Source organism: Hyla sarda, chromosome 7 (genome assembly GCF_029499605.1).
Source record: "Hyla sarda isolate aHylSar1 chromosome 7, aHylSar1.hap1, whole genome shotgun sequence".
Taxonomy (NCBI): Eukaryota; Metazoa; Chordata; class Amphibia; order Anura; family Hylidae; genus Hyla; species Hyla sarda.
Window position 1 is genome coordinate 154,690,921 of NC_079195.1, and position 23,453 is coordinate 154,714,373.

General features: G+C 41.5%; 1 protein-coding gene across 3 annotated transcripts in view; it reads right to left on the reverse strand.

The window, feature by feature from the left end:
* Positions 1-23,453, reverse strand: part of LOC130282596 (pulmonary surfactant-associated protein A-like) — a 493,810-nt gene that overhangs the window by 307,715 nt on the left and 162,642 nt on the right. Inside the window, exon 5 of one of the 3 annotated variants that reach the window (XM_056530976.1) lies at positions 7,735-8,467. The exons of the other annotated variants lie outside the window; for them this stretch is intronic. Within the exon in view, the coding sequence (XP_056386951.1) occupies positions 8,082-8,467 (386 nt within the window). The 3' untranslated portion in view covers positions 7,735-8,081. Of the gene's footprint in view, positions 1-7,734; positions 8,468-23,453 lie in introns of those variants that run through there. 3 annotated transcript variants of the gene reach the window in all.

The following is a 23,453-nucleotide window of genomic DNA, read 5'->3' on the forward strand; positions in this document are numbered from 1 at the left end:
CATATTGTTGTGCGAGATGTGTGCTAGTTGTCCGTTTGGAAGCCCAGATCCTGCATCTAGAGGGGCGACTGGCAACAATGAGAAGCATTAACAACATGGAGAGGAGTCTCCTGCTCACTGAGCAGGCACTCTCGGGAATAGAGGTGGGGGAGGACAGTGGGACGGAGTTGCAGGAAAGTCAGGCAGTTAGCTGGGTTACAGTTAGAAAGAGGGGTAGGGGAAAAAGTGTCAGGGAGGCTAGTCCTGAACTGGCACACCCCAACAAGTTTGCCCGCTTGGCAGATGAGGGGGATGCCATTACAGAGCTAGCAGAACTGCAGCAGGATACTGCCTCTGACCGCCAGGGGGGGTGTCTGCTCCAGTAAGGAGGGAGGGAGGAGTACAGGGCAGGCCAGACAGGTGCTAGTGGTGGGGGACTCAATTATTAGGGGGACAGACAGGGCAATCTGTCACAAAGACCGGGATCGCCGAACAGTGTGTTGTCTGCCTGGCGCACGAGTTCGGCACATCGCGGATCGGGTTGACAGGTTGTTGGGCGGGGCTGGAGAGGACCCAGCAGTCATGGTACATATTGGCACCAATGACAAAGTAAGAGGTAGGTGGAGTGTCCTTAAAAATGATTTCAGGGACTTAGGCCGCAAGCTTAAGGCAAGGACCTCCAAGGTAGTCTTTTCTGAAATACTACCAGTACCACGAGCCGCACCAGAGAGGCAGCGGGAGATCAGGGAGGTAAACAAGTGGCTCAGAAGCTGGTGTAGGATGGAAGGGTTTGGGTTCATGGAGAACTGGGCTGACTTCGCTGTCGGTTACCGGCTCTACCGTAGGGACGGGCTGCACCTCAATGGGGAGGGTGCAGCTTTGCTTGGGGAGAAGATGGCTAGAAGGGTGGAGGAGTGTTTAAACTAGGGACTTGCGGGGAGGGAACCTACAGCAAAGAGGGGGAAGATAGTGTAGATAGAGAGGTGGGAATTATAAATGTACCTGGGGGTGGAGCGGAGGGAGGGGTTAGAATAGTTAATAGGAATAAGCTTCATAGGAAAATAAAACTTACACCCTTGAATGACATTAACCCCAATAACATAAAGGATGGAAATGTAAAGTGTATGTTCACAAATGCCAGAAGCCTAGCAAATAAAATGGGGGAGCTTGAGGCCTTGATACTGGAGGAACATATTGATATAGTTGGGGTCACTGAGACATGGCTGGACTCCTCGCATGGCTGGGCTGTCAATCTGCAGGGGTTTACATTGTTTCGCAAGGATAGAATGAACAGAAAAGGTGGTGGAGTCTGTCTGTATGTAAGAAGTGGTATGAAAGTCAGTGTGAACGATGCCATAGTGTGTGTAAACAAATAGAGAGGGCCGCCCGGGCAGGTACAGTGGTAATAATGGGAGATTTTAACTATCCAGATATAGATTGGGGTCCGGGGTTGGCTAAAACTACAAAGGGGCGACAATTCTTAAATTTATTGCAGGATAATTTTATGGGCCAGTTTGTGGAGGACCCAACAAGAAGTGATGCCTTGTTGGATCTGATCATTTCCAACAACGCAGAGCTGGTTGGTAATGTAACTGTGCGGGAAAACCTTGGTAATAGCGACCACAATATAGTTACTTTTGACTTAAAATGTAGAAAACAAAGACAGGCGGGGAAGGCAAAAACATATAACTTTAAAAAGGCAAATTTCCCTGGGCTGAGGGCTGCACTACAGGACATAGACTGGGGGGAGGTGTTGTCAAATACTGATACAGAAGGTAAATGGGACATCTTTAAATCAACTCTAAATAACTATACAGCTAAATATATACCAAAGGGGAACAAATATAAACGATTAAAACGAAATCCTACATGGCTGACACATGATGTTAAAAGAGCAATAAACAACAAAAAAATAGCCTTCAAAAAATACAAATCTGATGGGTCAGCTATAACATTTAAACAGTACAAGGAGCTTAATAAAATCTGTAAAAATGTAATAAAAACAGCAAAAATTCAAAATGAGAGACAGGTGGCCAAAGACAGCAAAACTAATCCTAAATATTTTTTTAGATATATAAATGTAAAAAAACCAAGGACAGAGTATGGAGGACCCCTTAATAATGATAATGGGGAGGTTGTCACAGGCGATCAAGAGAAGGCGGAGCTACTGAATGGGTTCTTTAGTTCTGTATACACTATGGAAGAAGGAGCTGACATTGGCCAGGTCAGTGCTGGTAACACATCATGTAATGTACTGAACTGGCTTAATGTAGAGATGGTACAAGGTAAGTTAAGTGATATAAATGTAAGCAAATCCCCAGGACCGGATGGACTACACCCAAGAGTTCTTAGAGAGGTAAGTTCAGTAATATCTGTACCCCTGTTCATGATATTTAGAGATTCTCTGGTGTCTGGTATTGTGCCAAGGGACTGGCGCAAGGCGAATGTGGTGCCAATCTTCAAAAAGGGCTCTAGGTCTTCCCCAGGAAACTATAGACCGGTAAGTTTAACGTGCATTGTGGGTAAATTGTTTGAAGGACTTATAAGGGATTACATACAGGAATACATAGGGGATAATTGTATTATAAGTGATAGCCAGCATGGGTTTACTAAGGATAGAAGTTGTCAAACCAATCTAATTTGCTTTTATGAAGAGGTGAGTAGAAGCCTTGACAGAGGAATGGCTGTGGATATAGTGTTTCTGGATTTTGCTAAAGCGTTTGATACTGTCCCTCATAGACGTCTGACAGGTAAGTTAAGGTCTTTGGGTTTGGAAATTTTAGTTTGTAACTGGATTGAACACTGGCTCATGGATCGTACCCAGAGAGTGGTGGTCAATGATTCGTACTCTGATTGGTCCCCGGTTATTAGTGGTGTACCCCAAGGTTCAGTACTGGGACCGCTGTTGTTTAATTTATTTATCAATGATATAGAGGATGGTATTAACAGCTCTGTTTCTATCTTTGCAGATGACACCAAGCTTTGTAGCACGGTACAGTCTATAGAGGATGTGCATAAGTTACAAGATGACTTGGATAATAAAAAACGAGAAAAAACAACAAGAGGTGCGCCCCTAGTGAGGACCGTTTGATGGTAGTGAAAGTGTAACATAAAGATGGGTTCTTACCCCTAAGTGTTGCGCTTAGAGCACAACACCTATAGTAGCGTAGAAATCACGGGACACCGCTGCCACGAGGAACCACCCGGTTTGACATCCGTCAGTCCGGTAGTGGGCAATGAAAGGAAATATGTAGATAGATTCCTCTTAGAAAGGCGCTGGTACCCAAGGATGGAGATAAACTTCTTTATTGGCAACGTGTTTCGATCCCGAACCGGGATCTTCGTCAGGCATCCCTGACGAAGATCCCGGTTCGGGATCGAAACGCGTTGCCAATAAAGAAGTTTATCTCCATCCTTGGGTACCAGCGCCTTTCTAAGAGGAATCTATCTACATATTTCCAAGATGACTTGGATAGACTAAGTGTCTGGGCATCCACTTGGCAAATGAGGTTCAATGTGGATAAATGTAAAGTTATGCATCTGGGTACTAATAACCTGCATGCATCGTATGTCTTAGGGGGGATTAAACTGGCAGAGTCACTGGTAGAGAAGGATCTGGGTGTACTTGTAGATCACAGACTACAGAATAGCATGCAATGTCAGGCTGCTGCTTCCAAAGCCGGCAGGATATTGTCATGTATCAAAAGAGGCATGGACTCAAGGGACAGGGACATAATACTCCCACTTTATAAATCATTGGTACGGCCTTACCTGGAATATGCTGTTCAGTTTTGGGCACCTGTCCATAAAAGGGACACTGCGGAGTTGGAAAGGGTGCAGAGACGCGCGACTGAAATAATATGGGGCATGGAGCATCTTAGCTATGAGGAGCGATTAAAGGAGTTACAATTGTTTAGTCTTGAGAAGAGACGTTTAAGGGGGGATATGATAAACGTATATAAGTATATTAATGGCCCATACAAAAAATATGGAGAAAAACTGTTCCAGGTTAAACCCCCCCAAAGGACGAGGGGGCACTCCCTCCTTCTGGAGAAGAAAAAGTTTAGTCTCAAGGGGCGACACGCCTTCTTTACCGTGAGGACTGTGAATTTATGGAACGGTCTACCTCAGGAACTGGTCACAGCAGGAACAATTAACAGCTTTAAAACAGGATTAGATACATTCCTGGAACAAAATAACATTAATGCTTATGAAGAAATATAAAATCTCATCCCTTCCCCAATATCACACCCCTACCTCTTAATTCCCTGGTTGAACTTGATGGACATATGTCTTTTTTCGACCGTACTAACTAAGAATAATAACCATTACACCATTGAACATTTGTTGCGTGTGATTTTTTTAATTAAAATTTTCAAAAATAATACGGAGAGGGATGAACTCTGGTTCTTTATTTCATAAAAAATTATTTTAGAGAAGAATGTCTTTTGGTGTCTTCTGGATTCTTGGATATGCGCTTGTTCTTAATCAAAGGTACAAAAACAAAAAATGGCCAGTCAGGGCTATGGAGACGTTGTACTTACATCTCATGGCCACATGAGCCTTGTGGGTGCTTGGCAGGGTTTGGGACACAAATTTTGATTTAAAGTTCAAATAAAAAAAATCTGACATTTCAATGGTCTTCTCATGCTGCAGCCAACTCCAGGCTGCGTCATTCAGGTAATATATAGGTAGCAGCCGCTGTCCTAAATTTTCGTCAACATTTTTCGTCAAAAATGTTTGTCTTTTTTATTAGGGATTATGCAGCTTTGTTGCATACTCATGCATCAGCCAACTCCAGGCAGTGTCATTCAGGCAATATATGGTTTACTGATGGCGCTGCTGGGCCTGGGTCTGGGAATTTCAAATTTTCTCATAGGTAGCACCCGCTATCCAAAAGTCTTCTTCATAAATTTCTACAATTGTTGTGTTTTTTTGGTGGGATTGTGAAGCCCTGGTGTGTAATCATGCATCAACCAACTCCAGGCTGTGTCATTCAGACAATATATGGTTTACTGCTGCCGCTGCTGGGCCTGGGTCTGGGAATTTCAAATTTTCTCATAGGCAAAACCCGCTATCCAAAATCTTTTTCCAAAATGTCTAAAATTATTGTTTTTTTTGGGGGGATTGTGAAACCCTGATGTGTTCTCGTGCATTAGCCAACTACAGGCTGTGTCATTCAGGCAATATATAGTTTACTGATGCCGCTGCTGGGCCTGGGTCTGGGAATTTCAAATTTTCTCATAGGTAGCACCTGCTATCCAAAAGTCTTCTTCATAAATTTGTACAATTGTTGTGTTTTTTTGGGGAGATTGTGAAGCCCTGCTGTGTACTCGTTCATCAGCCAACTCCCAGGCTGTGTCAGTCAGGCAATATATGGTTTACTGATGCCGCTGTGGGGCCTGGGTCTGGGAATTTCAAATTTTCTCATAGGTAGCACCCGCTATCCAAAATCTTTTAAAAACATTTCTAAAATTGTGGTGTTTTTTTTTGGGGGGGGGGGGGGGGGATTGTGAAGCCCTGCTGTGTACTCGTGCATCAGCCAACTCCAGGCTGTGTCATTCAGGCAATATATTGTTTACTGATGCCACTGCTGGGCCTGGGTGTGGGAATTTAAAATTTTCTCATGGGTAGCACCCGCTATCCAAAATGTTCTTCAAAAATTTCTAAAATTGTTGTGTTTTTTCTTAGGGATTGTGAAGCCCTGGTGTGTACTCATGCATCAGCTATCCGAAATCTTCAGTTTAAATTTCTTGATTCATCTTTTAATCTTAGGGATTGTGAAGGCCTAGTGCCTACTCATGCTGCTGGCAACTCCGGGCTGTGCCATTCATCCGCTATATGGTCTCCTCATGCTGCCAACACCTCCACGCTGTGTCATTCAGCCACTATATGGTCTCATCATGCTGCCAACATGTCCACACTGTGTCGTTCAGCCACTATATGGTGTCCTCATTCTGCCAACATCTCCACACTGTGCCATTCAGCCACTACATGGTCTCCTCATGCTGCCAACATCTCCACGCTGTGTCATTCAGCCACTATATGGTGTCCTAATGCTGCCAACACCTCCATGCTGTGCTATTCAGCCACTATAAGGTCTCCTCATGCTGACATCACCTCCACGCTGTGCCATTCAGCCACTATATGGTCTCCTCATGCTGCCAACACCTCCACGCTGTGTCATTCAGTCACTATTTGGTCTCCTGACACTGATGCCACCACCAGGCTCTGTCATTGTGCTGCTGTGCGGCAGTGATTTTAAAAGCTATGCCGGTAATCTACATGTTATTTTGAATAACAGTATTATTTCACTATCCCAGCACACTCCATATGCGTTTTAGAACACAGCAAAGTGTTCTATACCCCTATAGAGGCTGTATGCAGGCTAGAAATAGCCTTTTTTATTATAGATTTGCCGCAAAAAAATTTGCATCGATACAAACTTTTTCGGAAAATTCGGTGAATCGGCCGAATCGAATTTTGGAAAAGTTTGCTCATCTCTAGTGATATCAATAAAAAGCACAGATCATGGTCACAAAAAATGAGCCCTCATACCACGGCTTATACAGAAAAATGCAAAACGTTATAGGTAGAGGGATTTTAACCCCTTAAGGTCCCATTAGGTACATGTACGTCTTGAGTCTGCTCCCGTACTATAACGCGGGGCCACGCGTCTAAAGTGAAACTAAAATGTTGCCGGTTAGCTCAGGGAGCTGTTCAGGACCGCAGCGGCGAAATTGCGGCTTCCCGAACAGCTTACAGGATCGCCGAATGACTGCTCAGTGCCTGAGATCCAGGCATGAACAGTCAAACGGCAGAAATGCCGAATTACTGTTCAGTGCCTGAGATCCAGGCATGAGCAGTCAAGCGGCAGAATAATCGATCAACGGTTTCCTATGAGAAACCTTTGAACGATGTAAAAGATTAGTGAAAAAAAAAGTGAATAAAGATCATTTAACCCCTTCCCTAATAAAAGTTTGAATCACCCCCCTTTTCCCATTTAAAAACACAAACTGTGTAGATAAAAATAAACATATGTGGTATCGCCGCGTGTGGACATGTCAGAATTAAAAATATATATCATTAATTAAACAGCACGGTCAATGGCGTACGCGCAAAAAAATTCCAATTCCAAAATATTGTACAGCACTTTTTATATCATGAAAAAATGAATAAAAAGCAATCAGAAAGTCCTATCAATACAAAAATGGTACCGCTAAAAATTTCAGATCACTGCGCAAAAAAATTAGCCCTCATACCTCCCCATACATGGAAAAATAAAAAAGTTATAGGGATCAGAAGATGACAATTTTAAACTTATAAATTTTCCTGCATGTAGTTATGATTTTTTCCAAAAGTACAACAAAATCAAACCTATATAAGTAGGGTATCATTTTAATCATATGGACCTACAGAATAAAAATAGCGTGTCATTTTTACTGAAAAATGTACTGTGTAGAAACAGAAGCCCCCAAAAGTTACAAAAAGGCGTTTTTTTTTTCTTTTTTCAATTTTGTCTCACAATGATTTTTTTCCCCTGTTTCGCCGTAGATTTTTGGGTAAGATGACTGATGTCATTACAAAGTAGAATTGGAGGTGCAAAAAATAAGCCATCATATGGATTTTTAGGTGCAAAATTGAAAGAGTTATGATTTTTTAAAGGTAAGGAGGAAAAACGAAAATGCAAAAGCGGAAAACCCCCGGGTCCTTAAGGGGTTAAACGCACTAATTTGGCTAAAAAGTTTGCTATTTTTCCTTTTAATTTCTCCACACATAGTATTTTTTGGGTTGCACCATACATTTTACGATCAAATGAGTGATGTCCTTACAAAGGACAACTAGTTGCGTAAAAATCGAGCCCTCATACTAGTCTGTGGATGAAAATATAAGAGTTACGATTTTTAGAAGGCGAGGAGGAAAAAATGAAAATGCAAAAATAAAATTGGCCTGGTCCTTAAGGTGAAAATGGGCTTGGTCCTTAAGGGGTTAAGGTGAAAATGGACTGAGTCCTTAATGGCTGTGCAGTTTTGGATCAGTGCATTAAAGACTTTTAAATGACAATTCATTTTTCATGTACATGCTATCATGTTTGAATAACTTTATTGGAATTCACATATAACAAGTCGAAGCAGATTGCAAGGAATGTCGTTCCATTTCCCATTGTCTTGAATCTCCACACAGTCTTCATTGTCCTTGCTATTATTTGGCTCTCCTAAGTTCCAGTTAGTAAATGTAATCTTTTCACCTGATATGTATCTAAATATACCTTCTACTTGCATGTCTGATATACCCAAAAAAGATTTGCTTGACTCCCCCTTTGTGTGGAGTATCTCTTGCGCTGCACTATTTTCTGCTGCATTTCTTGGAGTTGCTAGGGCACCACCAGCTTCTCTGCAAGTCTTTTGAGCATTTTCAAAATTCTCTTCTAAGCCATTGGTAACAAACACTTTATCACCAGACTGTTTCCCACCATGGAAGAGAAGAACTGAAAAAGGTAAAAAATAACTATTTTATATTCCAAAATGCACAAATGTTTAAATAAATAAATAAACAAGATTCAGAAAGAGAAAGGAAAAGAATGAGGGGAAAATAATGACACCATGGTGCATATTCAAAAAGGTAAGAAGATACAGGGTAGAAAATTCAGCAAAAATATCCATAGTATATCAGTAAGTAGCTGGGCCGGACTGGGACCAAAATTAGGCCCGATCATTTTACAATATTCAGACGATTTTAGCCATGGCAGGGCCACAAATGGGAGGGGCCAGATGTTAATCATAGTTGGTATAATAGAGTACATAATGGGGAAAAAATAAACAAACAATTTAAAAAAACGAAATAGATAAGTGTATATATATATACACACTGCTCAAAAACTAAAGGGAACACTAAGATAACACATCCTAGATCTGAATGAATGAACGAATAGTATGAAATACTTTCATCTTCACATAGTTGAATGTGCTGTCAACAAAATCACACAAAAATTGTCAATGGAAATGAAATGTATCAACCGATGGAGGTCTGGCTATGGAGTCAAACTAAAAATCAAAGTGGAAAACCACACTACAGGCGGATCCAAATGATGTAATGTCTTTAAAACAAGTCAAAATAAGGCTCAGTAGTGTGTGTGGCCTCCACATGCCCATATAACCTCCCTACAACGCCTGGGCATGCTCCTGATGAGGGATGTTCTCCCAGAACTGGACTAAAGCATCCGCCAACTCCTGGACAATCTGTGGTGGATGGAGCGAGACATGATGTCCCAGATGTGCTCAAATCCGATTCAGGTCAGGGCGGGCGGGCCAGACCATAGCATCAATGCCTTCCTCTTGCAGGAACTGCTGACACACTCCAGCCACATGAGGTGTAGCATTGCCTTGTATTAGGAGGAACCCAAGGCCAAATGCACCATCATATGGTCTCACAAGGGGTCTGAGGATCTCATCTCGGTACCTAATGGAAGTCAGGCTACCTCTGGCAAGCAGATGGAGGGCTTTGCAGCCCCCAAAGAAATGCCACCCCACACCATTACTGACCTACCGCCAAATCGGTCATGCTGGAGGATGTTGCAGGCAGCAGAACGTTCTCCATGGCATCTCCAGGCTCTGTCACGTCTATCACATGTGCTCAGTGTGAACCTGCTTTCATCTGTGAAGAGCACAGGGCGCCAGTGGCGAATTTGTCAATCTTGGTGTTCTCTGGCAAATGCCAAACGTTCTGCACGGTGTTGGGCTGCAAGCCCAACCCACACCTGTGAACGTCAGGCCCTCATACCCCCCTCATGGAGTCTGTTTCTGACCGTTTGAGTGGACAAATGCACATTTGTGACCTGCCGGAGGTCATTTTTCAGGGCTCTGGCAGTGCTCCTCCTGCTCCTCCTAGCACAAAGGCAGAGGTATCGGTCCTGCTGCTGGGTTGTTGCTCTCCTACGGCCTCTTCCACGTCTCCTGATGTACTGGCCTGTCTACTGGAAGCATCTCCATGCTCTGTACACTACGCTGACAGACACAGCAAACCTTCTTGCCACAGCTCGCATTGATGTGCCATCCTGGATGAGCTGCACTTCCTGAGCCACATGTGTGGGTTGTAGAATCTGTCTCATGCTACCACTAGAGTGAAAGCACCGCCAGCAATCAAAAGTTACCAAATCATCAGCCGGGAAGCATAGGAACTGAGAAGTGATCTGTCGTCACCACCTGAAGAACCACTCCTTTATTGGGGGTATCTTGCTAATTGCCTCTAATTTCCACCAGTTGTCTGCTAAATGTGAAATTGATTGTCAGTGTTGCTTCCTGAGTGGACAGTGTAATTTCACAGAAGTGTAATTGACTTGGAGTTACATTGTGTTGTTTAAGTGTTCCCTTTATTTTTTTGAGCAATGTGTGTATGTATATATATATATATATATATATATATATATATATATACACACACACACACACAAGCTATACAGGCTATGATGACACAGTATATTTTAAGCGTATTTCATTTAAAAAAAATGGATCCGCAAAATCGCAGAAAGATTGTGTACTTTTTTTCTTATATTTTTGTTATATTCACAAAAATATTGTACATAAATACATTAGATAAAAAAAATTGAAGAACAACAATATTTCAGTTCGTGCACAAATATACATACAAAATTTATGTATTTTTTATATTAATGTGCTTTATGTAAGTGTATGGGGAAAGTAGTTGTCTGTGCACACAATATGTAAAAAGGGATATGTTTTTTACAGCTGTGTAAATAAGTAACATGATGCTAAAATTTCTTACCTATTTTGTGCAAAACAACCACTTTTTCATAGACTTAAATAGAGCATATTAACATTAAAAATACTGACGCAACCTTTCACCTTACACATTTTTGTGGACACATTTTTTTAAATAAAATATGCCTGAAGTACATATTATGAACCTACTAACACCGGTATATAAGGAGAAATAATATCACCATACACATTACCATATTGTTACTGACCAAATTCTGTTTACTGAGACCAATATTACCAATAATACCAGTATAAAAGGAGGAGTATTATCACTGTACATATTCCCATCATATTGTTACTGACCAAATCCTGTATACTGAGACCAATATTATCAATAATACCAGTATACAAATAAGAATAATACCGCTATACCATGACCAATACCATTACCACCACAGTGACTGTATAAAAATCACAGAAAATAAACCAATATCCTCAATACAAAGCCCATATAATAGTGACCCTGGCTCTATACAGACGCTGCAGACCATGTAAGTGATTACAGTGCAGTTACATCTACTGGAGTCGTTCTCTTATCTTTTATTCTCTGTCTTGCTTAGATCGTCATAAATTCTTCTTCCAATCATGAGTTGTCACCACAGAATGTGCCAGGCAACAATCTTATTGGCTCTACACTTTTTAAGCACATTCCCTACCTGTTCCCTACTCTCAGTGCCCTAGGTAATGCCCCCAGTAGGTAGGTAGAGAATCTCTCCCATTAGGTAGAAGCCCCCAGTAGGTTGGTAGTGTAGGGAATGCCCCTTGTATTGCTCCCAGGCAGGTAATGCCCCCAGTAGGTAGGTTGTAGGTAATGCTACCAGAAAGTAGTGCCCCCACATAGGTTATGCCCCCAGTAGGTACCAGGTGATGCCCCCAGGTAGGTTGTAGTTAATGCCCCAAAAGGTAGGTAGTAGGTTATGTCCCCAGTAGGTAGTACCCCCACAGGTAGATAATACCCTCAGTAGGTAGTAGGTAAGTACCAGTACCTAGTGCACCCCAGGTAGTTAATGCCCCTTGTAGGTAGTGCCCTCAGTAGGTAGTGCCCCCAGGTAGGTAATGCCCATGATAAGTAGTGCCCTCAGTAGGTAGTGCCCATGATAAATAGTGCCCTCAGTAGGTAGTACCCCCAGTAGGTACTTTACCCAGGTAAGTAATGATCCCAGTAGATAGTGCCCCCAGAAAGTAGTGCCTACCCCTGGCAGCTCCTGTGCTGGCTTCAAAATACCTGCAGCCCATCCTGCAGTATAAGTTAATAGAGGTTTGGGATAGACTTGGGGTTAGGGGCTGGCAGCGGGCCCCCTTTCTGCTGTTTAAAGGAAAACTATCAGCAAAGCACCAGCACTAACCAGTGGTACTGGCTGGTAGTGCGGGGGACGCTGATTAAAATGATGCTAACCTTGCCCGGATCCGTCGCCTCGTTCCGTTGTTATAATCCGTTTTGTTATTATGGCAAGGAGGACCAAGTGGCATGGGTGGGGTGAGAAGCTTGCCCTTTACCTCTCTTCTCCGCATTCCAAACACGTCTTCTGCACATGCTTCCTGGGCTGTACTGAAGCTGAGCCGAGGCCACTTCCGGGTGTACCCAGGAAGTGGCACATGTGCAGAAGACGTGTTTGGGAATCGGAGAGGGAGAAGCGGAGGGAAGGAATTAATATTCATTAGCCCGGCCGATGTCACAGTGCCCGAAGGCAAGCTTCTATCCTTGCCCGTGCCACTTGGTCCTCATTACCATAATCAAAAATGGAATATAACGGTGGAACGAGGTGACAGATCCTGGCAAGATTAGCATAATTTTAATCAGCATCACTCACACCAAAGCCAGTGCCACTGGTTAGTGTGGATGACTTTGCTGACTGGTTTCCTTTAAGTATGCTATGGGTAAATAAAAAACAAATAAAAAATAAATAAAACGATGGTCCCCCTCTCAGGAAAATCCCTGAATATAAGATAGATATAAGATAAATAAAAAGACAGATATGAGAGATAAATAGATAGATATGAAATAGATATGAGAGATAGATATGAGATAGATATGAGAGATGATAGATAGATAGATAGATAGATAGATAGATGGATAGATAGATAAAGCAAAAATGGAAAGTGGCACACCAAGTGAAAAAAAAAGAAAAGTGATTTATTCAAAAAAACGTGTTAGGCAACGTTTCAGCTGACTCACCCAGCCATTTTCAAGCAATAAATGTTAGGTACATATAGGGTATACAATCATTAAGATTCAATACATTAATTAGTGTACAAAAGTGTATAAAAATACATAAATAGCAATAAATATAACAATAGTGAAGTGTTTAAGACGCATATATATATGGGGTACACAATCCAGAAAACCGATCCTGTCCCCAAACATATCGGTGTTAACAGTATACAGTGTACAGTAATAATTACATAATATTGGTGCACAGGTGAAGATTAAAATCATCATTAACTGGGCGGAGAGATGAGTCCACTCACCAAGAATGTACACAAAAGGCGCCACGAGGACGCCATTGCCAGGGGAGACAGCACACGCCGCTATTCCGAAGCCGGAAGCTGCGGCTCTGTCGGAGAATCACATGACCTTGCTAGTAGAGCGATGTAGCGCATGCGCCCTACATAAACATACACCTCGTCGGCCATCTTTGTTGTAGGCACACCCATCCACATCGTTGCAGGGAGCACAGCAATCTTCAGTGCGCGATCAAGCGCAAGGTATAGCCAGGCAATAGGCGGATTCCCGTCTCAGTCTGGCAAACCTATACCTCCTACTGTCCTGAGCACCAGTTGCCCTGATTTCACCGGGTTTCGGGTGCGCTGCTTTGGATGTAATTCGGGTGGCTTTCATACATATTGATGGATTCATGATGTAGTACATCCTTTGTGGTATAATTCCTCTTCTGAAGGCGTGTGCTGTTCTAAATAAAAAATCAAAAAATAGAGTGTAGAATTCTTGAGTGAGTGAATCCCATCTCCAGTGTCCAGTAATCTAACAAAATAAAATGAAAATATTTAGATAAGTATATTGTCAAAAATACAGAGGGTTAGCAAGCAAGAGTACAGTCAAATTGGTTATGCATTGTAAATTTCATGTGTTACATGGAAATCTACATTAAGGCCAGAGGGTCTCAAAGTATTTAGTTCATAGAGCCATCGTAATTCTTTACGTTTCAGCATTGCCACTCTATTGCCACCCCATTAGGGTATTGGTACATGATCGATTAACATGAATTTTAAATCTTTCTCAAAATGTCCATATTCCATAAAATGACTAGGGACAGGTAAATCAGTCCGTTGCTTGCAAATGGAATAGCGATGCTGAATTTATCTTGTCTTAGCATCTAGTGTGGTCTCACCCACGTATAATAAATTGCAGGGGCATTGCAAGATATATATATATATATATATATATATATATATATATATATATATATAACGTGGTTCGAGTTACAAGTAAGATAGTATCGATTTATATACCTTTTACCAGTGTTTTGATGAATTAATTCTTTTCCCTTCATCATGAAGGTGCAATTGACGCAGGTGCAGCATGGAAAAGAGCCCTTATTGGCTACTGTCAGATACCTTTGTTTGGGTTTCTCAAGGGACACATCGGATTTCACTAATTTATCTTTTAGATTCGTCGCCCTACGGTAAGACATAAGTGGGGGATTACTCAATTCGGGTATGTGTGAAAGCCCAGTACTTAAGATCTGCCAATGTTTTCTAACACTATGTGCAATTTTCGGAGATGCTTCAGAGTAAGTGGTCACAAAAGCAATCCTATTGTCTTGTTTTTTTACTGTATTAGTCTGGAGTAAACTATATCTGTCTAGAGTTCGCACCTTGTCCTTACATGTAGCTACCAGTGTTCGGGGATACCCTCTATTGGTGAAGTTGGTACACATGCGGTCTAACGCGAGACTAACATTGTCCTCATTACTCAAAATTCTTTTTGCCCGCATCATCTGGCTCATCGGGAGTGACCATAGCATACTACGTGAATGTTGGCTATCGTACCGAAGTATCGAATTCACGTTTGTCGGTTTGGTGTAAATGTCAGTTATGAGTGTCCGGTCACCTATACTGATAGTGGTGTCTAAGAATTGTACATTAGTAATGGAGAAGGTCAGGGTAAATTGGATGCTGGTCATCAGAGAATTCAGAAAGTCATGAAATGCGTGAAGTTGATCAACTGTGCCAGTCCAAATAAGTAGAATGTCATCTATGTATCTCCACCACTTCAGCACATGGCTGAAGTGGGGAGATACATAGATTATGGTCTCTTCCATATGGGCCACGAACAGATTGTCGTAGGTGGGCGCCACGTTCGTGCCCATTGCTGTACCATTGGTTTGGATGTAAAACGCGTCGTTAAATGCAAAGTAGTTTTTAGTCTGCACAGTTTCAAGTCATTCTATGATCAAAGAACATTTGTCAGAGCTCAAATCATTCTGTATAAAGGACTTAACAGCCTGTACACCCCTACCATGTGGGATGGAGGTGTACAGGCTTACAATGTCAAAAGATGCTACTATGGTACCTTCAGGAATAGTCAGTGTGTCAATTTTAGTCAGTAGGTCCCCAGTATCGCAGATATAAGATCTAGCTGTGTAGACGTACGGTCTCAATATTTTGTCAAGAAAAATTGAAATATGGCTTGTCAAAGACTCCCGGCCAGACACGATTGGTCTGCCCGGGGGATCGCATAAGGTTTTGTGAATTTTTGGCAGTCTATAAAGTTGTGGAGTGATGGGATGTTTAACAATCAGGTAGTCAAATAAAGATTTGTCGATCAATCCTCTCTCAAATGCTATATGTACTATCTGCTCAATCTCGCGACCCAGTCGCCATTTAGGGTCTGCACTGAGAGGTGAATAAGTGTTAATATCATTCAGTTGTCTATTTGCTTCCTGAATGTATTTGGATCGATCCATGACCACAACCGCACCTCCTTTGTCAGCAGGTTTGACAATGAGGTTGTGGTCATGGATCAATCCGTTAAGTGCCTCTAGTTGGTTATGTGTCATGTTAGGGTGTGATAATGATATCACCTCATGCTTCAATTTCTCCATGTCTTTTTTAACCAAGGTATAAAAGGTATCAATTAAAGGAGAAGTTACATTTGGTGTAAAATCACTCGGAGATCTAATCCCCAGACCTGAAAATTGAAATGCATAGGTATCTTGGGACTCAACTGGATGACACACATTACTCTCAGGTTTAGTAGAAAACCATAGTTTCGGCTTGAGCTTTCTGACCAATTGTTGTAGGTCTAGCTCAAGCTGGAACCATTCTGGCATATGTGCAGGACAAAAATTGAGTCCTTTAGCAAGTAAATTCAATTGATCATCAGTAAGTTTAGTGGATGAAATATTTACCACTAGTTCTTCATTATTTTTCTTGATGAGTTCTGTTTGGACGTCACATTCTTGTTGTTGATCATAGTTCGTTGTCCCCTGGTGCGGATGACTCCATTTGTGTCTCCGCCCTCCTCTTCTAGTGCGTTTGTGGCGGGTGAGTCCATGATACCTAAAAAATTTGGATTATCTGTAGCGGGAACAACAGTAGAATCAGCAGCTTTAGCAACGTATTTGTCAGCATGTATCCTCCTATTGGCAGGTCTCTTGTTTGGTACTACGGGTATACCCCAGCGATATACTTTTCCACTGTCATAATGACCAGAGTCACGTGCCCATTTGAGTCTTTTAGAGTCCTCTTGTTCACTCTTATATTTAGCCAAAAAAGTGTTTTGTTTGCACACCAGTTTCTCATAATCAGCAGAGGAGAGGGTAAATGTTTTTTCAATGCATGTTCCAAATCTAGTAGTTTTTTCTTTGACTGGGCGGAGACTCATCTCTCCGCTCAGTTAATGATGATTTCAATCTTCACCTGTGCACCAATATTATGTAATTAATACTGTACACTGTATACTGTTAACGCCGATATGTTTGGGGACAGGATCGGTTTTCTGGATTGTGTACCCCATATATATATATATGCGTCTTAAACACTTCACTATTGTTATATTTGTTGCTATTTATGTATTTTTATGCATTTTGTACACTAATTAATGTATTGAATCTTAATGATTGCATACCCTATATATACTTAACACTGAGAGTCATTTATTGCTTGAAAATTGCTGGGTGAGCCAGCTGAAACGTTGCCTAACACGTTTTTTTGAATAAATCACTTTTCTTTTTTTCCCTTGGTGTGCCACAGTCCATTTTTGCTTTGTGTTTTGGAGGGGTCCCCAACCTGGACCTGACACAGTAGGCACCCGTGCACCTTTTTTCTCTGGAGTGCTGCTTTCCTGTTTTCTTTACGTTTTGGTTTATGAGCTTGCACACAAATTATAATTTTTAATTATTTATTTATTTTTTCATCGTGGAATCTACTACCAGTACAACATTATCTGATCTTCCCACAGCAACTTCCAACGTGTTTTCTTATACAGAGGGCGATGCAAGCAGGATTTCATTTCTACATACTCCATCTACTATAGATCTACAGAGAAGGTATGAGGCGGAATCAAAACAGTTACTTTCATTGGACTTACATATTACCACACTTGCTGAATACTTTAAACATCAGCACATACCAAGAGGGATGCGAATGCAACCACATGATAATTCTTTTTCACATGATACAGACTTCCGTGCTCGATATGAGCAGATTTCAAACAAGTATTCATTAGACCTTATACTTTTACAACTTCTTGCAACGTGAAGTGGGGGTTTCAAAGAAAAAACTACTAGATTTGGAACATGCATTGAAAGAACATTTACCCTCTGCTGATTATGAGAAACTGGTGTGCAAACAAAACTCCTTTTTGGCTAAGTATAGGAGTGAACAAGAGGACTCTAAAAGACTCAAATGGGCACGTGACTCTGGTCATTATGACAGTGGAAAAGTATATCGCTGGGGTATACCCGTAGTACCAAACAAGAGACCTGCCAATAGGAGGATACGTGCTGACAAATATGTTGCTAAAGCTGCTGATTCTACTGTTGTTCCCTCTACAGATAATCCTAATTTTTTAGGTATCATGGACTCACCCGCCACAAACGCACTAGAAGAGGAGGGCGGAGACACAAATGGAGTCATCCGCACCAGGGGACAACGAACTATGATCAACAACAAGAATGTGACGTCCAAACAGAACTCATCAAGAAAAATAATGAAGAACTAGTGGTAAATATTTCATCCACTAAACTTACTGATGATCAATTGAATTTACTTGCTAAAGGACTCAATTTTTGTCCTGCACATATGCCAGAATGGTTCCAGCTTGAGCTAGACCTACAACAATTGGTCAGAAAGCTCAAGCCGAAACTATGGTTTTCTACTAAACCTGAGAGTAATGTGTGTCATCCAGTTGAGTCCCAAGATACCTATGCATTTCAATTTTCAGGTCTGGGGATTAGATCTCCGAGTGATTTTACACCAAATGTAACTTCTCCTTTAATTGATACCTTTTATACCTTGGTTAAAAAAGACATGGAGAAATTGAAGCATGAGGTGATATCATTATCACACCCTAACATGACACATAAGGAACTAGAGGCACTTAACAGATTGATCCATGACCACAACCTCATTGTCAAACCTGCTGACAAAGGAGGTGCGGTTGTGGTCATGAATCGATCCAAATACATTCAGGAAGCAAATAGACAACTGAATGATATTAACACTTATTCACCTCTCAGTCCAGACCCTAAATGGCGACTGGGTCGCGAGATTGAGCAGATAGTACGAAAGAGGATTGATCGACAAATCTTTATTTGACTACCTGATTGTTAAACATCCCATCACTCCACAGCTTTATCTACTGCCAAAAATTCACAAAACCTTATGCGATCCCCCACGCAGACCAATCGTGTCTGGCTGGGAGTCTTTGACAAGCCATATTTCAATTTTTCTTGACAAAATATTGAGACCGTACGTCTACACAGCTAGATCTTATATCCGTGATACTGGGGATCTACTGACTAAAATTGACACACTGACTATTCCTGAAGGTACCATAGTAGCATCTTTTGACATTGTAAGCCTGTACACCTCCATCCCACATGGTGGGGGTGTACAGGCTGTTAAGTCCTTTATACAGAATGATTTGAGCTCTGACAAATGTTCTTTGATCATACAATTACTTGAAACTGTGCTGACTAAAAACTACTTTGCATTTAAGACGCGTTTTACATTCAAACCAATGGTACAGCAATGGGCACGAACGTGGCGCCCACCTACGACAATCTGTTCGTGGCCCATATGGAAGAGACCATGATCTATGTATCTCCACACTTCAGCCATGTGCTGAAGTGGTGGAGATACATAGATGACATTCTACTTATTTGGACTGGCACAGTTGATCAACTTCACGCATTTCATGACTTTCTGAATTCTCTGATGACCAGCATCCAATTTACCCTGACCTTCTCCACTACTAATGTACAATTCTTAGACACCACTATCAGTATAGGTGACCGGACAATCATAACTGACATTTACACCAAACCGACAGACGCGAATTCGATACTTCGGTATGATAGCCAACATTCACGTAGTATGTTACGGTCACTCCCGATGAGCCAGATGATGCGAGCAAAAAGAATTGTGAGTAATGAGGACAATGTTAGTCTCGCGTTAGACCGCATGTGTACCAACTTCACCAACAGAGGGTATCCCCGAACACTGGTAGCTACATGTAAGGACAAGGTGCGAACTCTAGACAGATATAGTTTACTTCAGACTAATACAGTAAAAAAACAAGACAATAGGATTGCTTTTGTGACCACTTACTCTGAAGCATCTCCGAAAATTGCACATAGCGTTAGCAAACATTGGCAGATCTTAAGTACTGGGCTTTCACACATACCCGAATTGAGTAATCCCCCACTTATGTCTTACCGTAGGGCGACGAACCTAAAAGATAAATTAGTGAAATCCGATGTGTCCCTTGAGAAACCCAAACAAAGGTATCTGACAGTAGCCAATAAGGGCTCTTTTCCATGCTGCACCTGCATCAATTGCACCTTCATGATGAAGGGAAAAGAATTAATTCATCCAAACACTGGTAAAAGGTATATAAATCGATACTATCTTACATGTAACTCGAACCATGTTATATATATAGATATCTTGCAATGCCCCTGCAATTTATTATACGTGGGTGAGACCACACTAGATGCTAAGACAAGATTAAATCAGCATCGCTATTCCATTCGCAAGCAACGGACTGATTTACCTGTCCCTAGTCATTTTATGGAATATGAACATTGTGAGAAAGGTTTAAAATTCATGTTAATCGATCATGTACCAATACCCAAAAGGAGTTGTAATAGAGTGGCAATGCTGAAACGTAAAGAATTACGATGGATCTATGAACTAAATACTTTGAGACCCTCTGGCCTTAATGTAAATTTCCATGTAACACATGAAATTTACAATGCATAACCAATTTGACTGTACTCTTGCTTGCTAACCCTCTGTATTTTTGTCAATATACTTATCTAAATATTTTCATTTTTTTTTTTTTTTAGATTACTGGACACTGGAGATGGGATTCACTCACTTAATAATTCTACAATCTATTTTTTGATTTTTTATTTAGAACAGCAAACGCCTTCACAAGAGAAATTGTACTACAAAGGATGTACTACATCATGAAGCCATCAATATGTATGAAAGCCACCCGAATTACATCCAAAGAAAGAGGATGCACTTCTTCACATGGTGCCAAAACAGCGCACCCGAAACCCGGTGACATCAGGGCAACTGGTGCTCAGGACAGTAGGAGGTATAGGTTTTCCAGACTGAGACGAGAATCTGCCTATTGCCTGGCTATACCTTGCGCTTGATCGCGCACTGGAGATTGCTGCGCTCCCTGCAACAATGTGAATGGGTGTGCCCACAACAAAGATGGCCGACGATGTGTATGTTTATGTAGGGCGCATGCGCTACATTGCTCTACTAGCAAGGTGTTGTGATTCTCCGACAGAGCCGCAGCTTCCGGCTTCGGAATAGCGGCGTGTGCTGTCTCCCCTGGCAATGGCGTCCTCTTGGCGCCTCTTGTGTACATTCCTAGTGAGTGGACTAATCTCTCCGCCCAGTTAATGATGATTTTAATCTTCACCTGTGCACCAATATTATGTAATTAATACTGTACACTGTATACTGTTAACGTCGATATGTTTGGGGACAGGATCGGTTTTCTGGATTGTGTACCCCATATATATATGCGTCTTAAACACTTCACTATTGTTATATTTATTGCTATTTATGTATTTTTATACACTTTTGTACACTAATTAATGTATTGAATCTTAATGATTGTATACCCTATATATACCCAACACTGAGAGTCATTTATTGCTTGAAAATGGCTGGGTAAGCCAGCTGAAACGTTGCCTAACACGTTTTTTTGAATAAATCACTTTTCTTTTTTTTCACTTGGTGTGCCACTGTCCATTTTTGCTTTGTGTTTTGGAGGCGTCCCCAACCTGGACCTGACACAGTAGGCACCCGTGCACCTTTTTTCTCTGGAGTGCTGCTTTCCTGCTTTCTTTAGATAGATAGATAGATAGATAGATAGATGGATAGTTATCAGATACAAAACAGAAGCAACTGCACTCTTGTGGAAAAGACGTCTTTAAAGTGGGGGTGCCAGCAGAGGATAGATTGAGATTACATAGATAGATAGATATGAGATAGATAGATAGATAAGAGATAGATAGATAGATAGATATGAGATAGATAGATAGATAGATAGATAGGAGATAGATAGATAAATATGAGATACATAGATAGATAGATATGAGATAAATAGATAGATAGATAGATCAGTGTTTCCCAACCAGTGTGCCTCCAGCTGTTGCAAAACTACAACTTTCAGTATGCCCACACACCCAAAGGCATGCTAGGAGTTGTAGTTATGAAACAGATGGAGGCACTCCTGTTAGAAAACACTAAGAGATAGATTGATAGATTAATAGATAGATCAGTGTTATCGAACCAGGGTGCCTCCAGCTGTTGCAAAACTACAACTCCCAGCATGCCCACACAGTCAGAGACAGGCTGGGCGTTGTATTTTTGCAATAGCTGTAGGCACCCTGGTTGGGAAAGAGAGTGAGAGTGAGATGGAAAGTAGATAGATATATAGAAAGTTACTTACTTACATGGCACCAGATGTGGGCAGGGGAAGACTTCCTTTTCCTGTGGGCAGCTTTAGGGTCTGTTGTAGAGCAGGAAACACAGCATGATCCTGCTCCACCAATCAGACTGCACACAGGGGCTCATGGGGAGAGGGGAGGAACATTGCTATCAGCTGCTCTTTTCCTCCCAGAGAGTCAGTGCGGCCCCTGCTCGGATTGAAAAGGGCCTGAAGGGGAAAACTGTAAGTAAAAACTCCGGCAGCAGCAGCCACTTCTCAGACTCAGGCAGTGCCCACCTGTCAGTTGCTGTATCCCCCTGATGGCGGCCCTGGACACAGCTCTTAAAGATGTGGCTGTAAGCTGCGGCTGCTTAGTATTAAGATGGCTAATTGATTGCCAAATCTCCATAGTGATTTTAGAGTATACCATGCAATATTTATAGTTAGGGGTATTGCCTATTTCAGGCACTCATCGGTGTTGGACTATATATCGTCAATTTGGTTGATCGGTTTCACCATCTGATCTAAGTATGAAATGAAGAAGCTAGTACACCAGTAATAATGTGTTGGTTGTCAAGTAGGCCATGAAGATATTTGCATCTTACTTTGGGAAAAGATATATATGAGCATTGGGATCTACAGGGATCTTTTCCTTTTGGTTCGGTCTATAAAGTATTAATATTAGTATATATGGATTGAACTGCAGCAGCTGCAAATATATGGCCTTAGAAGTGAATTGTGTAAGTCATTGGTCGATTAAGTATGAGCATTAACACATATGACTTTGGTTTGTTTTATATAACGGGCCATTGGCATTTAGGTTTATGGGATCTGTATTCACTATTTTATATTTTAAAATGCACCATATGAGCTATTATATGGTTTATAATTAGTTGGATTTATTGTATTCTTTAAATAAATGTTTGCACTAACTGCACTATTTTCAATGGGTAATGACTTATACTCATATGGGTTTATCATACTTTTATGCATATGTTTATATAGAATGGACCGGTTTTAAGAACCAATGATTGACCTTTAAGATTTATCTGACTAACATCTTCACATTACAATATAAGAAATAGATCTTTATTTGTCATCTAAAAGTGCCACTAGTCTGTCCTTAATACTTACCTTGATACATTTTGATTATCAGTATTTATGAGTATATCAGATTGTGCCCTTAGACATGCGCAGTGTATAACTATGCTGCGGCATAGACTAAGTCCCACCACATGCGCAGTACTAAGAAGCGCTGTGGGACTAACAACGTGCACGCGCGAGACAAATAGCGGCCGTGACAGTGGGTATGTCTGACCGTCAGCTGATCAGTCACATGATCGGCTGCGGGCAGATACGATGGAGTCGTGAAGGATAACGTAGCGGGCGCTGATAGGGCCATTGGAGCGTTGGCGGATGACATCACAGGCAAGTTTGATGATGGATTGGTTAAATAGTAGCATGTTTATGTAAACAATCAATATGATTGGGGGATATTGACGCAAAGGTATGATGTGGAACCGAATGGTGCGAGCGCACAGGAAATGATGCGC